The following is a 14,455-nucleotide window of genomic DNA, read 5'->3' as shown; positions in this document are numbered from 1 at the left end:
AAGGGATTGGTGCCGTCAAATGCAAACAGGGATGAGAAGTCGGGATGTTGTCTGGAAATGCTGTATGCAAATGATGTAAGTGCAGGCTATTAGGGCGTTGATGGAGGCGGACGAGATCTGATGGAGGCGGACAAGACGAGCTAAATAGAAGGACAATTGAACTCGCACCAGGAAATCATCAAAGATGGAACACGATTTGAGCACCTGATGAAGCTGGGTGCGACTGGTGAGCGTTCTGTACGACCAAGTGACGATACACGAGCGTCAATTTATTGGCTGACTGGCTGTTGTAAAGACAAGGCTGTGAATGGAACAAACGCCAAGATGGATGCAGGAAAGAAAAAGAAAGAACGGGACCACTGTATCGACTTGAGCCAAGGCAGAGATGAATTTTCGGCAGACAAGATCAAGTGAAGAGAGAGAAAGAAACGAGAGATCCTGGCCGGCCAGGTGTTGAGGCGCGTTGGGCGAAAACTGCCTGCCACCTGCCACAAGAGTGATTGCCAAGTGTCACGGCAGCTGGCAACACGAGCGGCAGGTTAGGTGCCCAACAATCGAGACGGGAATACCATGGGATGAGACTGGATTCGCTAGAATGAGGGATTGGGTGATATGCGAGATCGTGCAGCAGCAGCAGCCAACGCTGATTCGTTTTTTCCTAGAACGAGGCACGATTCCATCTCTATATGGAATGACGCTCGCAAGCCCTCCATGTGGAAGGGGACAAAGTAAAAGAAATAAAAAAATAAATAAAAGCCTCTGCACATTCACCGGCTGTCCATCTTGTGTGACGCAGCGGAAAGAATAAAGGAAGGATTTGATTAAACGGGTTGTGAACTGGGGTGGCTGCCGTTTGAACGGGAAGGAGAGAGAGCATGTTTTCGGTTCGGCCCTATGCAGCGTAACCGAAAGGAAGCAATCCTGTGGTCTTCGCTAAAGAAAATAAATAGCCAAGAATATCCAGAAGGAATTATAAGAGGGAAAAAAAAACCTCTGCAGGCCAAAAAACGCGGGCAGCCGAAATGAGCTGCTCGTCCGCTGACGGGAGGCTGCACAACGTCATTGGCTATTCGTTCGTTTGCACCCCCCCTCTCCCCCGGCGGCTGCGTACGGGGATTGGTTTGAATCAAAGGAAAGGGAGGGGGCAGACACTGAAAGAAAGCAAAACTCTCTCTATTGGTAAGCTCGTCTTCTCACGACATTCCTTTTCCAGCTCGACAATATCAATGGGGTCGAGGTTGCCTGCCTACCTGCCTGCCTGCCGGCTGCGGCAAAAAGCATGTTTGGCTATGCGTTTGCCAATGGCCAGAGAGCTAGTGCTGCGACGCTACCCTGCCTGTTGCCGTATCAGGTATACGCGCAAAAAAAACGCCATGGCACTATCGTCCTGCCAAAATGTCTCTCCCATGCAGTAGAGTTATAAACAACCTTCCCATCAGAAGAGGGTGTCCGTGTTGGTCATGTGGTCGCCTCTGACGAAAGCCCAGCATGTGCGGTGTCCAAGTTTTTGTCATACCAATCATGAAGAAATTCAGAACGTCGCTGCTGGATCAACAACGAACAATGCTTCGAGATGCGGACATACTTGCGCATACACACCGCTTCGATTCTGGCTGCTACCCCGGAATCTACTAGGCGCGTGCATGCGCCTCGGCTCCGATATACACATGTCCATCAGTCATTGTGAATATCTGCAGCGCCCAAATCCCGCTCACCGTCTTGAAACGACTCCAGAATTCTTCTCCTTCATGGGGCCATCTTTCCAGAGGGGGCCGCCAGCCCTAGCTTTTCCTGTGTAACCCGAGATGGCTGCATTTTTTTTTCCTTTTCACCGGCTGCGACACGTCGGTCTGGCCAAAGAGAAGTGGCGCTCCATCCACCCTCCCCTCTCTTCGGTCAAAGGCGCACCCGGGTAGCGGGCCTTGGAAGTTGTCATTTGCAACTCATTTGCGTTTTACTCTCTCAAACAAGAAAGTATAGGCATACATACAAGGCCGCCCACCTATACGGCCCATAGACTATCGAGACAGCCCTCTTACACGTGGTCGTGTCCACACGCCCTACTCTTTCCAGCTCCTCAAGGATCAGAAGGCAAGAAGAAACAGTGACTCTTTCCCAGGATACCCTCCTTGTGCTGTCATTTCACTCATCCATCTCGTGGTATCGAATATGTGCCGTTGCAACAAACGTCGGGATTGGTAGTCCGCAGATGCTGCACTGGTCGCCCCTCGCTCCGCTCCAATACTCATCAGCACCCAGCTCGTCAAAGTCATCGTCATCTTCCACCACCACCTCCGCCGACATGCCGCCCTCCTCCTTCTCGCCATCCGCTTGCTCCTCCATCACCACCCTCCACGGCCGGAGCACCTCGTCCTGCCGCTTAAACATGTTTGCAATATCCCGACCTGCCCCGTGCTTGTCCTCTGCCGCCCCCGCAGCCATGTTTGCCACGCAAATGTTAATAAGCTGTAGATTCCACCCGCCGCTACTGCTACTACCGCTGCTACCTTTTTCCGCACCGAGACGCCGCAACAGGGGCAGCAGCGTCTCTGATACCAGGCGTTCTGCGACATCTTCGACACCCGCTCCAAGGTCCAAGAGGAAGCTCGGCGCCGGCGCAGACCTTGACACCCGGCTGAAGCTCCGCTCCTCGCCTGACCCGGGTTTTGGCCAGGAGCGGATGGACAGGCGTAACGTGCGCGGCCGCGCAACCCATCGCAGCGCGAGTGGCTCATCCGCATTGGCGTCTTGGCTTACGAGATCGATGCGCATCCGTCGCACAAGAGAACACGACAGCTTGAACAGCTCCTCCGTAATCTGCGCCATCGTTTCCAGGCCCTTGTAAGTGTCCTCGATGCTCAGCTGGCTCGGCACGTCTGTCCCTTCCTTGACTTCAGTGGCGTCTACCCCGTGAAGCAGCCCCCATATGCGCGCCCCGACTCCCCGTTCCGCCCCTGGACCTGCCAGCACCTTCTCCAGCGAGGCTGGCGAAATGGCCGGATGCAGACGCGCTTCTTTTACAGTGACGACCGACTTGAATGTGTGCGAATCGCAGTCGCTTTCGACGCCCATGACGGTGGACTCGATGCGCTGCGCCATCTTGAATCCAATACCAGGCACGTCGCGTAGTAGATGCGCATCCATAAACGCCACGGCATCGAGGTCGGTCAGCGCGAGCAGTGTCGTCTGGTTTCTGGGCTTGTGTTTGCCGCCGGCGAGCTTGCTGAGGACCTTGTTGGTGGCGACGCCGCAGGTCGACGTGTAGCCAAACTCGGACTCGATTATGCCACGCAGATGCATGGCCAGGTGCGAGCCGAGAGCGAGGCGAAGCATCACTGCATTCTCAGGGTCCACGGCGGACGAGCACGGTCCAAGAACCGGTCCTGCAACAGTGCCCAGATCGCACGGGAAGCCCACCTCGGGGTCGTTTTTCGCAAGTTGGAAAAAGGACTGTTCGAGGGCGCTCCTGTTGACGCAAGAAAAGTTGTATTCCACAATGTCGGTCACGTCCATGAAAACCTCGTCAAACCCAAGCCGCTCAACTTTTCCGTTCCATGAATGTGATTTGAGGAACCCGTAGAGAGTCTTGCTCATGTCCCGAAACGGCGAGAGATCTTCGCCGTCCACGAGGATGAGCTCGGGACAGGCCTTTTTAGCCTCGGTGACGAGCATAAGTTTTCTGACGCCCTTGGCGCGAGCGCTGTAATTGCACGTTGCGAGAATATTCTTCTGGCGGACGCCGAGCGCTTTGCCTTTGAGATGCGGGTGCTTGTTCTCCATGACTTGTGCGTAGAAGCAGTCGTAGTCCTGGGGACCGTTAGTTGGATCGCTCGTTGTTGTGGTGCGCGAGGTTCGTGATGCCTACGAATTGTAGAATGATGCGGTCCTCCTTTCTTCTTGGTGGCTTTTTGGCCGGCGACTCCATTTTGAAGGGTTTCTCGGCCGCGCAGCCGGAGGTATCGTGAAGCAAGACGGCATTGGCGGCAGGCTGTGGCATGCACGCCTGTGTTGGCGTGGGTAAAGGTGTGAAGCCTTGCACGCTTGGTAAGTGGGTAACAAAAGATGCTGCTCAACTGCTGCATACATGCATACCTCACCTACCACCACTTTATTCTCTTGTTTCTCCCATCTTAACCTCCTATTCTGCTTGCACGCCTTGTTATCCTTGCCACCTTCGTTTTTCTCGGGCCCTTTATTGGCCCTCACTGATGAGTGATCAGTGATTATCAGTACGTGTCAAGATAAACGGCGATGGTGGCTATTCCATGAGCACTGAGGTCAAATTAAAGACAGCAAAGTAAAAGCATGTATTCCAGGGATGGCTATATTCGAGTCTTTACAAAAGACATTTTTTCCACCAAATTACTTACAATAAAAAGGGCACGGAAAATTCCCAGCGCTGCTGAGTTCCAGCTCCGAGAATCGCACAGCCAGTGTCGGGGTGCAGCCGCCACAACGCCCCACAACGCCGACGACCCCCCTACCTTTAAGCAAGCAGCTGGCAAAAAAAGCCGTCACCATGAACCATCAATATCCTCAGTGAGAAATTCACACAATGGATCTTCTCAAATCAATTCTGCCTCCCGGCAAGGGTATTCTCCCTTACTACATGCTAATTGTGAGTTCTGGCACCAGCTCCTCCTTCTCCTGAACTCTCGTTCCACCCACGACAGCCACGCTCTCCCTGTTTCTTAACCCCAATCGCTAACCACACATCCTCGCCCCCCCTCTGCAGCTCTCCGTCATCTCGATTGGCAACTCGTTGCAAGCCTACCTGACGCTGCACTTTTCGCGGCGCGTCTACAACGGCCTCTTCGTGCCCAACCCGCGGCTCGGCAAGACCCCGGCCGACGAGGACCGCACCGACAAGCTCGTGCCCGCGCGCCGCGGCAGCCCTCCGGACCCCCGCGCGGCCGACCAGCTGACGCCGCTCGCCGGCCGCCTCTTTGGCACCTGGACGCTCATCACCTGCATCGTCCGCTGCTACGCCGCCTACCACCTGCACATTGGGCCCGTCTACAACATTGCCATATGGACCTACGTCGTCGCGCTGGGCCACTTTGCCAGCGAGCTGTTTGTCTTTAAGAGCATGTCGTTTGGCGTGCCGCAGCTGTTTCCCTTTTGTCTGGCGACCACGGCGCTGATCTGGATGCCCATGGTCCGCGATTACTACGTCGAGTTCAACTAGAATCCTCGGGCGTCGTGTCGGAAAGAGCACGACGAAAGAATGAGAGACAACAATTTGGAAATTTACTGCCAAATCACCTCATCTGCTGTATCACTAGCTCCATCTAATACACCGAAACATCTTATCCCCGTTTCAAACAAATTACATCATTCGCTTCGACCTCTATAGATCTCGCCGCCGCAGTCGCGCAGACGAGCGGCTGCCTGTTCCGGCGTTATGTCACGCTGAGGCTCGGCCATGAGCTCGAAGCCGACGAGAAACTTGCGCACCGTGGCGGATCGCAGTAGCGGCGGGTAAAAGTGCATGTGGAGGTACGAGTTTTCAACCTCTTCCTCGGTGCCCTGCAGAGGCGCTTGGTGAATGCCAGAGCTATAGGGGAAGCTGCACTCAAACAGGTTGTCGTAGCGGCGCGTAACCTCCTGAATCGTCTCCGCAAACTGAATACGCTCCTCGTCCGTACAGTCTACCAGGGCACGGATATGACGCTTGGGGAGCACAAGGACCTCGAATGGCCAGACAGCCCACCAGGGGCAGACGACGAGGAAGCCTTTGTTTTGCCAGACGATGCGCTCCTGCTTCTCGAGCTCCAGCTTGGTGTAGTCGGCGAGGAGGTGGCGGCCGTGCTGTTTCTGGTATTTGCTCATCTGCGCAATCTCTTTGCCGGGCTCTTCGGGCATGGTCGATGTGGTCCAGATCTGGCAGTGCGGGTGGGGATTGGAGCAACCCATGGCGGCGCCCTTGTTCTCGAATATTTGCATGTAGCGATACTCGTCGTTCGGTATTGGGGCTTGCTGGCGCGAAACCGAGAGCTGGAGCTTGTTTGCCACTTCAAGGAGCGGACTTGAAGCGGACAAGTGGTTTGCGTAAATCCGCGTCCAATGGTCAATACAGGGCAAAATATCGGAACCTGGCATGTCGGCCAGCGTGAGATGATGCTTTGGCGAAAATGTCATGACGTAGCAGACACCTTTGACACTCTTGGCTTGTAAGAGTAGGGAGCCGAGATCTAAATTGCATTAGCTTCGAGAAGTGTGTGCTCTAAGAGGCGCATGTGGTACCATTGGAGGAGGGCTCAGGCTCATAGTCGGGCTGTTGCTCTTTGACAGCGCTGTAGTCGTTGACAAAGGCAAACGTCTTTTCATAGTCAGGGTTATGGTCACCAGACGCCCTGGTATTGCGAGGGCAGAGATAGCACTGTGAAACTGGTCAATTGGAGACTTTGCATTCATGCAATACACCAATCCTACCTTTGAGTCGTATTCGGGTAGCTTGATTTCGACAGCAGCTTCCTGCTGTCCTCTGAATATCATATCAGCGGCCGACCAATGTAATATACAGGTACTACTCACTGCCATGGCCGCTTTGTTCGATGAGGGGAGACCAAGAGCCAGCTATCCGTCAGCGGATTGTAGCGACGGTGCGAAATGTCGTCGAGAATCTTGTCAGGCATGTTGGCGGAGGCGGGGCAGCTCAGCGATGGTCGAACATGCAGTGGGTAGATATGTAGAAGATGACAGAGCAGAATATGATACCGTGAGGCGAGAACAACTTCTCGAGATGTGGCACGAGAGTGAGCAGCGATGGAAATACGCACAAGATTTTGCCAGACCAGCCCGTAGGATTAAATGTGACGCTTCTCAAGAATGTACTTGTTGTCTAACAGTAAGCGCTCCAATGATAACATGGCACTGAAAGCAGGAGCTCGGGTTACCCCACGCAACCCCAATTTACGGCGAATTGCTCGGAGAAAAAAAGCTACACACAAGTATGCTAAGGAAGCTATCAAAGGGGGTAGTCGTGGGATTTTTAAAAGATTTGACGGCCTGATTCAAGAAATGTCTTTTTGAATGAAATTGATTCATAAACTACGCACAGTGGCCGATGGTGGAGGTGGAACCGCAACGGGAAATCTGCACATCATCTATGCCATGACGCAGAGTAGCGGAAAGACATTGACAATCATTTCCTGATAAACTATTACCTCTTGAAAGGACAGTTCCAAGTCAAAAAAAAAGTTTGATTTCTTTTCATCGAAACGAGATTGTAGTCATGTTGCAGGATACTTCGTCATTTGCTGCTTCCCCATAATCGTCACATGACCTGGCACGTGCAGGAGCGGCCAACTTCCCTGCTTTGCTAGCGGGCGCGCGCCTCAGAGTGCAGTGGCATGGGTCGCGACAATACCGCAATGCTCCAGCCTTGCGCTGACAAGTCCGACAGGCAACAGGTGACAGCGAGTTTCGTCATCAACCAAACCTAAGAACCAGCCATTTCCATCAAAATTACCACGAAATCTTCAAACCCGATATCGAAGCATGCTTTTAATTGCATAAGAGTTTCCCTGTTCTCCTGCAGTGTCGCCGCAGCGTACCCTTGAACCGGCGCAGCTGGCGTCATCACCATTTGCCAGTGGAGCTCGGTCTGGGCAAGTTGCGCATCACGGTATCAGCACAGCAACCATTGAGCCAAGATGGGTGTGATTCGCAAAAAGACTGTCAACAGAGGTGGCGAAGGAGGTGTCAAGTACGTCTGTGATGCCTGTTCCGTCGACATCACGTCTACTGTAAGTCTGTCGCGTACTCTTGCGGCGCAGTCGCCAACAGCTCCTTCCTGGGCCTCCCAATCGCTAACGTTGGTCGCGCATCCAGGTTCGAATTCGATGCGCAGATTCGGCATGCACGGATTTTGATCTTTGCGTCTCTTGCTTTGCCAAGGGAGAGTCGCGCAACGCACACGACCCCGCCACTCACGCTTTCCGAGTCATTGAACAAAACTCTTTTCCAATCTTCGACGAGGAATGGGGCGCAGACGAAGAATTGCTTCTAATTGAAGGTGCCGAGATCTATGGACTCGGATCTTGGGCAGACATCTCCGATCACATTGGTGGTTTCCGTCAAAAGGACGAGGTTCGCGACCACTATCTCAAAACATACGTCGATTCTCCCAACTTTCCCCTCCCAAAACGCTGCAGCCCTCACGACAATGAGCTGGCCAAAGAAATTCCTCGAGAAGAATTCCAAGCGCGCAAAAAACGCAGGATCGAAGAGCGCCGCGAGGCTGCTAAGAACGCGCCAGCCTTACAACCCAAGACGAAACCGACGGCCTCTGTGCCCAGCTGTCACGAAATCCAAGGCTACATGCCCGGTCGTCTAGAATTCGAAACCGAACATGCTAATGATGCCGAGGAAGCTGTACAACTCATGCAATTTGACCCTGGCGATGGTCTGAACCCGAAGACGGGGGAGCTCGAGCCCGAAATGGAGCTCAAACTTACCGTCATGGAAATTTACAACTGCCGACTCACACAGCGAGTCGATCGCAAAAAGGTTATCTTCGAGCACAACTTGCTTGATTATAGAGAGAATTCAAAGCTAGAAAAGAAGAGGACCAAGGAAGAAAAGGACTTGATTCAAAAGGCCAAACCTTTCGCGCGCATGATGAATCGCAAAGATTTTGACGATTTCTGTCAAGGACTCGTCGACGAGCAGAACCTTCGACAAGCCATTGCTCAACTACAAGAATGGCGCAGTCTCAAGATTGGTGACTTGCGCAGCGGTGAGAAATACGAGGCGGAAAAGGCTGCCAGAATACAAAAAGCTATTCCCATGGGCTCTATGGATCGCGAACGTCTTGCCTCTACACAACGCAACAAGCAAACTGCACCGCCTGAGCCGGCCAGCGGCGCTGCCCTGCTTGTCGCGCCCGAGCTGCCCAGTCACATCAACCAGAGTACAGCCGATGGCGAAGACAAAGCGCTTGTCAACGGACAGTCTAATGGTGTCGTCACCAATGGCCACGCGGCACCACCTCGACCAAAATACACTCCTCAGCCAATCTCGGGTGTGCAGTCGCTGCATCTTACCCAGGACAATGCGCCAGATTTACATCTGCTCACACCAGAGGAGCACAAGCTTTGCGATGTGATCCGCTTGCAGCCCAAGCCATACCTCATGATCAAAGAGCAAATTCTCAAGGAGGCGCTGAAGTCAAATGGGTCACTCAAGAAGAAGCAAGCGAAAGACATCTGTCGACTAGACTCACAGAAGGGAGCAAGAATATTTGACTTTTTCGTGAATGCCGGCTGGGTTGGAAAGGCTTGACAGGCAGGTACAAGGTTTTTATCAGGCTGGGAGGTTGCAGTGCTTTTTTTTCTTCTGGGCTTGGACAGCCCCGGAGTAATGGTGGTTGGGTTTCTTGCGCTTTAGTTCACTGTATTGGTTACGAGTACAAGGCGTATGGCAGAGCAGGTTCTTCAAAGAGCAGGCATCCTTTATAGCGAGAATGATATCCTTTTGGTTTTTGGACAATGAGGCGTATTCTGGTAATGAAAGTGTGAATGAAGCATCGACACTGTGAAAGGTGTAATTGCGCCTCGGCTCAAACAATCAGTCGATGCTTGTTCCCTGCCAAAATGTGAGAAAAAAAAAAGAAGAAAAAAGAAAAGAAAAAAGAAAAATAGCGACGCCATTCAAAATGACTTTTGGTGGCGTGTCCAAGGACTACGGAAATCGATCTTCACTGCAGCCCCACACCCAGCTGGCTATTCAGACTGGTGGAAGCGTCCTAAGCAGACTTCCATCAAGCACCAGCACAGTTGTAAAGTCTCCAATTTACATGCTTCGCGGCTTCAGCACTTCAATACCATTTGCTCGTCTCAATATGACCACCATTACATCTCTTATGCGCATTTCGGCCAAGGACCTGTCTCAAAGGATCCTCGCCGAGCGCGACAGCGCGGAGTCGACATATGCCATCATCGATGTCCGCGACGATGGTGAGTTCTTCTTTTTCTCTCCGAGGCGTTGAAAATGTCTTGTAGTCTCCATGTGGCTTTTCAGACTGCTAAATTCTTCTTTCCTTTGTTTCAGACTACCTTGGCGGCCACATCAGAGGAGGTATCCACGCCGCCAGTGAGCAGCTCGACGCCCTGATGCCGACGCTGCTGCGCCGTCTGGAGGGTAAGAGGACGGTCGTGTTCCACTGCGCGTTGAGCCAGCAGCGAGGGCCCAGCGCGGCCCTGCGCTATCTGCGAGAGCGGACGGCGAAGTCCTCGTCGGGCGAGAGCCCACAGCAGGAGGTGCTGGTGCTGGATAGAGGCTTTGAGGGCTGGCGGCAAGTGTATGGGGAGGATGAGCGGCTGACGGAGGGTTACCGAAAGGATCTCTGGGGAGATCACTAGGGGAAAAGAAAACGCCGCAAAAGCCTGTTCCTGATTTTTTTCGCGGCTGGGGATACATTTAACGTTTGAGGGTGGCTTACGAAATCGACGCCATGGCTGCAATATCCAGGTACGGCCATATAAAACAAGATACGATGGCTGCGACGCCTTCAAAAGTTATCAACTTTTGTCGGGGAATTAAGTTTCTGTTGCTGCAATTGGGACTGAGAAGAATGTTTTCTCTCGTAGCTCCCAAATCTATATAAACTGGCCGCCGTCCTGACCAAGGACTGTCGTTGTCACAAAAAGCTCCAACACTACTACTCAGAGTACCTCTGTTCTATTCTTTATGGGACCAACAACTGTCTACTGCCACTTCTACTACTGGCACTTCTATTACTACCACTTGTACTATTACCACTTCAACTACGACTACTTCGGCTCCTTTTACGTCTACTACCACTGCTACTACTACTCCTACTCCTACTACTACTCACTCGATTCTCTCAACCTCAACTCAACGTTGAACAACAATCACCGTCAATAGCCAATCAAAGCTTGTGTCAACCAACACACCAAACCTTCTCATCATGACTGGTCAGCTTGACGCTATCCGTCGCGTGGGCGACACCATCAGCCGCATCTTCAACGAGGAAGCCCGGTTCCGCCGCTACCGCGACTACACCCCATGGGAGATTCGCGCCTTTCAGGCTGAGATTGCCGCAACAGGCGCCGACATTGGCGGCGGGCCGTACCCCGTTCGCCGCAGCGTCGCCTTTCGAGGCCCCCAGGCCCCCCTCGATAGGCCCTGGCACAACGGCATGTTCATTGACGAGTCCGAGCCGCGCCGCGAGCAGGTGCCCTATATGGAGCGCAACAACTACTACTGGGGCTATTACTACCGCAACCGCAATGACCGCCACCGCCAGGCCGCTCAGAGCTACCAGCAGCGCCGTCCTGCCCACTACGATCAACACCAGCAGCAGCGTTACTACCCCAACTACCACCGCCAGTGCGTGTACAACCACCAGAATCGCCAGCAAATGCTGTATCATGAGGAGCGCGCTCACCAGGAGGAGCAGCAGCAGCAACAGCAGCAGGCGGAGCAGCAGGAGCAGCAAGAGCAGAGCCGTGTTCCCACCCCTCCACCCCGTCTCACGGCTATTCAGCTGCAGGAGCTGCAGACCAGGGAGGAGGCGCGCCGTACGGCGCTCGCCATAATCAACTGGGACAAGGACCTGACGGAGGAGTCGGTCTTGGCAATTCCCGGGGCCGCGATTGAGCGGGTGCCCACGGCCTCGGTCGAGTCGTCCGAGGAGCAAGAGCAGCCGCGCGGTCTCGTCCCCGACGAGCTCACGCCGCAGTGGAACTACGTCCCGTCCGACGAGGGCGGCGCCGTCGAGGAGGCGTCGCTGGACGAGGACCAAGACTACGTCAACAGCGAGGGCTACCCGATTCGCAAACGCACCAAGGAGCAGCGCGAGGCGTACCGCGCCGCCCATCTGGAGAGGCGTGCGTGCCTCGCGCGCATGTACAGACAACAGCAGCGCAACAATGGCAGCACGCTCGTCTGCACCAGGCCTTAGATGGTCGTCAAGAAAAATGGCTGACGAAGTTGGTTTCGTTGGCTCTCATGTTCCTTGGAGAGGAACACATGTATGATACGGTGATGGTGTTCTAGGATGGGTCCTTTGATAAGGAGTTCTAGAGCAGAAGCTGTACGATGTGATGGAGTGTACGACAATGTGGGAAGAAGCCAGCAACACAGAATGGCCTTGATTTGAATGAATAACAGCATGGCGGACATGACCTTGATTTTGGTGGAATTATCTTGGCACGGCTTTCACAACTTAGAGATTGATCGTCTGAGAGCTTGTACTTTGAGCTTGTGATCTTGGGGCAGCGGATGTCTGTAGACTATGGGAGATGCTTTGCTGTTTCTTTTCGCAAAAATGTCGAATTATGCAGGGTAATTTTGAATAAAAATGTGAAAAAAAAAATGCAGTTATCATCGTGAGTTGTTTCAAACGTGAAGGATGTTCTACTTGGTACGGGTCTGGGCCAAAATACACCCTGCTTTCTGATTGAGCTACCTGTTTGTATTTTTTTCATAGCTTCGGTTGTCAATGAAAGCTAATCTTGATGTATTCCGTTCCTTTACTGAAGCGCTAGTGGTTTCTTTGGCGATTCTCTGACGCGATTGATTGGAGACTTTTTTATGGGTAACCGTTTGCGACGTTAGTGAATCTACTCATTGGCGTAACGGCGCGATGAATTTGTAGCGTATTCACCTACTTCATCAAACTGTACTGTCATCTGACACCTGACTTCTCTTTATGATTACGAAAAAATTAGCCAATCTCGCATCTACACCCTCTTGACAATTGTCTCTCTCGATAACTGATCGACTTTTCTCACTAGAGACATTACTTTGTTATCTAGATTGTCTCATCGTAGCCTTGCAGCTATTCCGAATCGAGCTGACGGTTCCGCCAAGGTTGACGGGTTGGAATTGGACCAATCATCATTCACCAGATTCATCAACCAATGACTCGCCGATAACGGTTCCAAGGCACCTCTTCTGCTTGTTGTTTTTCTTTTCTGCATGCACCCGACCAAGTTGTTACTTTCACCTCTTCAGTCTTCATACTTACTTGACTGGGCTTTGTCTTTATCTGATTCACAGTCACTGCATTTCTTTTTCTTTACTTTAAAACCCCAAGCTTCTGCCCGCTGAAGCAGTCCCATCCTTAATCTCGATTATTCCTACCAGAGGTTTCTGACGGCCCCTACCTACCCCACGATCGCTCGGTCGCAAACCAATTCCCTCCAACACAACCCCTTTACGCCACTCGGCATACATAAACAAGATGGGCTCGCATTCGACGCAATCAGAAGGGACCAAAGAGGATTTTTCCAGTGAGATTGATGGCCCAGAAATAAGCCAGAGAAGCCGACCAGTCGCTAACGAGTGCAGACCTCGGTTTCACCCCCATGATCAAGGTCGATGAACCGTGGACGGTCGAAAAGGTGGTCAAGGAGATACCAGGAGATGCGCCCGTCGAGGGTTCAAGCTCGCCACTGGCCTTTTTCCATATGCTCGGGCGCCTCAAGACGACAAAGCGCGAAGGCTGGAGACGCTTCGGCATTAACCGGTATGATTGACAGCCAACCCGACTCCCCCTCCTTAACAACTCCTCTGCCTGTCTCTGAGAAACGCAAACTGACTATTTTTTGCTTACCCAGTGGTGAATCCATCGCCGACCACATGTACCGCATGTCCCTCATCTCCATGTTTGCGCCGCCTTCCCTCGCCCCCCGTCTCGACCTTGCCAAGTGCATCAAGATGAGCCTCGTCCACGACATGGCCGAGCTGCTCGTCGGCGACATCACGCCCGTCGACGGCGTCCCCAAGCCGGAAAAGAGCCGTCGCGAGACCGCCACCATGGACTGGCTCACCAACAACCTGCTGCGCGGCGTGCCCGGCGGCGCCGCCACGGGCGCCGAGCTCCGCGCCGTCTGGCAAGAGTACGAGGACGCGCAGACGCTCGACAGCCACTTTGTCCACGACGTCGACAAGATGGAGCTGCTGCTGCAGATGCTCGAATACGAGCGCGGTGGCGCCCGCCGCCTCGACCTCGGCGAGTTTTCCTGGGTCAGAGGCAAGATTACCCTGCCCGAGACGCGCGCCTGGGCTGACGAGCTCATTGCCGAGCGTGAGGCTTTCTGGGGGGATAAGGAGCACATTCGGGGCTACGAGGGTACCGAGGGCGGCGTCAAGGAGGAGCACACCAAGCAGCAGGAGCAGTACTACCAGCGCGACTAGCGTTGCGCCGGTCAGGACATTTGTTTACTCAGCTGTTGTTCACCATGATTATTGGAGTTGCAGGCTGCTCCGTACGGCCGCACTACAGCACGCAGAACGACGATTGAAACGGGGAAGAAGGGCGTTGTAGATGAGATTGCCTGCCGAGGCGCTAGACATTGTACGTTGATAGAATTGCAGCATACACTGACGAATGACGTTTGCATAAATACACCCTTATATTTTGTCCACGAACCCATATCTACACACAAAGTACCACAGAATAAAACCCACGAATAACCCT

At 53.2% G+C, this 14,455-nt stretch overlaps 7 protein-coding genes across 7 annotated transcripts; 5 read left to right on the top strand and 2 right to left on the bottom strand.

The window, feature by feature from the left end:
* Nucleotides 1-2,142: 2,142 nt before the first annotated feature.
* Nucleotides 2,143-3,925, bottom strand: BBA_02175 (impB/mucB/samB family protein; the record flags this gene model as incomplete). The annotated part of the gene is made up of 2 exons (XM_008597272.1): nt 2,143-3,807; nt 3,866-3,925. The coding sequence occupies 2 exons, from the start codon at nt 3,923-3,925 to the stop codon at nt 2,143-2,145; spliced, it is 1,725 nt and encodes a 574-aa protein (XP_008595494.1).
* Nucleotides 3,926-4,555: 630 nt separating this feature from the next.
* On the top strand, nt 4,556-5,188 carry BBA_02174 (transmembrane domain-containing protein; the record flags this gene model as incomplete). The annotated part of the gene is made up of 2 exons (XM_008597271.1): nt 4,556-4,618; nt 4,736-5,188. The coding sequence occupies 2 exons, from the start codon at nt 4,556-4,558 to the stop codon at nt 5,186-5,188; spliced, it is 516 nt and encodes a 171-aa protein (XP_008595493.1).
* Nucleotides 5,189-5,334: 146 nt separating this feature from the next.
* Nucleotides 5,335-6,638, bottom strand: BBA_02173 (galactose-1-phosphate uridylyltransferase; the record flags this gene model as incomplete). The annotated part of the gene is made up of 4 exons (XM_008597270.1): nt 5,335-6,194; nt 6,247-6,382; nt 6,436-6,487; nt 6,538-6,638. 4 exons carry the CDS (start codon nt 6,636-6,638, stop codon nt 5,335-5,337), a joined length of 1,149 nt encoding a protein of 382 aa, XP_008595492.1.
* A 1,020-nt stretch (nt 6,639-7,658) lies between these two features.
* BBA_02172 (transcriptional adaptor-like protein) lies at nt 7,659-9,288 on the top strand (the record flags this gene model as incomplete). Its single annotated transcript, XM_008597269.1, has 2 exons — nt 7,659-7,751; nt 7,837-9,288. The coding sequence occupies 2 exons, from the start codon at nt 7,659-7,661 to the stop codon at nt 9,286-9,288; spliced, it is 1,545 nt and encodes a 514-aa protein (XP_008595491.1).
* Nucleotides 9,289-9,661: 373 nt separating this feature from the next.
* Nucleotides 9,662-10,367, top strand: BBA_02171 (Cdc25 family phosphatase Ibp1; the record flags this gene model as incomplete). The annotated part of the gene is made up of 2 exons (XM_008597268.1): nt 9,662-9,962; nt 10,057-10,367. The coding sequence occupies 2 exons, from the start codon at nt 9,662-9,664 to the stop codon at nt 10,365-10,367; spliced, it is 612 nt and encodes a 203-aa protein (XP_008595490.1).
* Nucleotides 10,368-10,936: 569 nt separating this feature from the next.
* BBA_02170 (uncharacterized protein) lies at nt 10,937-11,932 on the top strand (the record flags this gene model as incomplete). The annotated part of the gene is made up of 1 exon (XM_008597267.1): nt 10,937-11,932. The coding sequence occupies one exon, from the start codon at nt 10,937-10,939 to the stop codon at nt 11,930-11,932; it is 996 nt and encodes a 331-aa protein (XP_008595489.1).
* Nucleotides 11,933-13,216: 1,284 nt separating this feature from the next.
* BBA_02169 (HD domain-containing protein) lies at nt 13,217-14,172 on the top strand (the record flags this gene model as incomplete). Its single annotated transcript, XM_008597266.1, has 3 exons — nt 13,217-13,265; nt 13,324-13,501; nt 13,593-14,172. 3 exons carry the CDS (start codon nt 13,217-13,219, stop codon nt 14,170-14,172), a joined length of 807 nt encoding a protein of 268 aa, XP_008595488.1.
* Between the last annotated feature and the right edge of the window lie 283 nt (nt 14,173-14,455).

The sequence above is a fragment of the Beauveria bassiana genome, assembly GCF_000280675.1.
Source record: "Beauveria bassiana ARSEF 2860 unplaced genomic scaffold BBA_S00004, whole genome shotgun sequence".
Lineage (NCBI taxonomy): Eukaryota > Fungi > Ascomycota > Sordariomycetes > Hypocreales > Cordycipitaceae > Beauveria > Beauveria bassiana.
The sequence above is the reverse complement of the archived record's forward strand: the minus strand, read 5'-3'. Positions and strand labels throughout refer to the sequence as shown.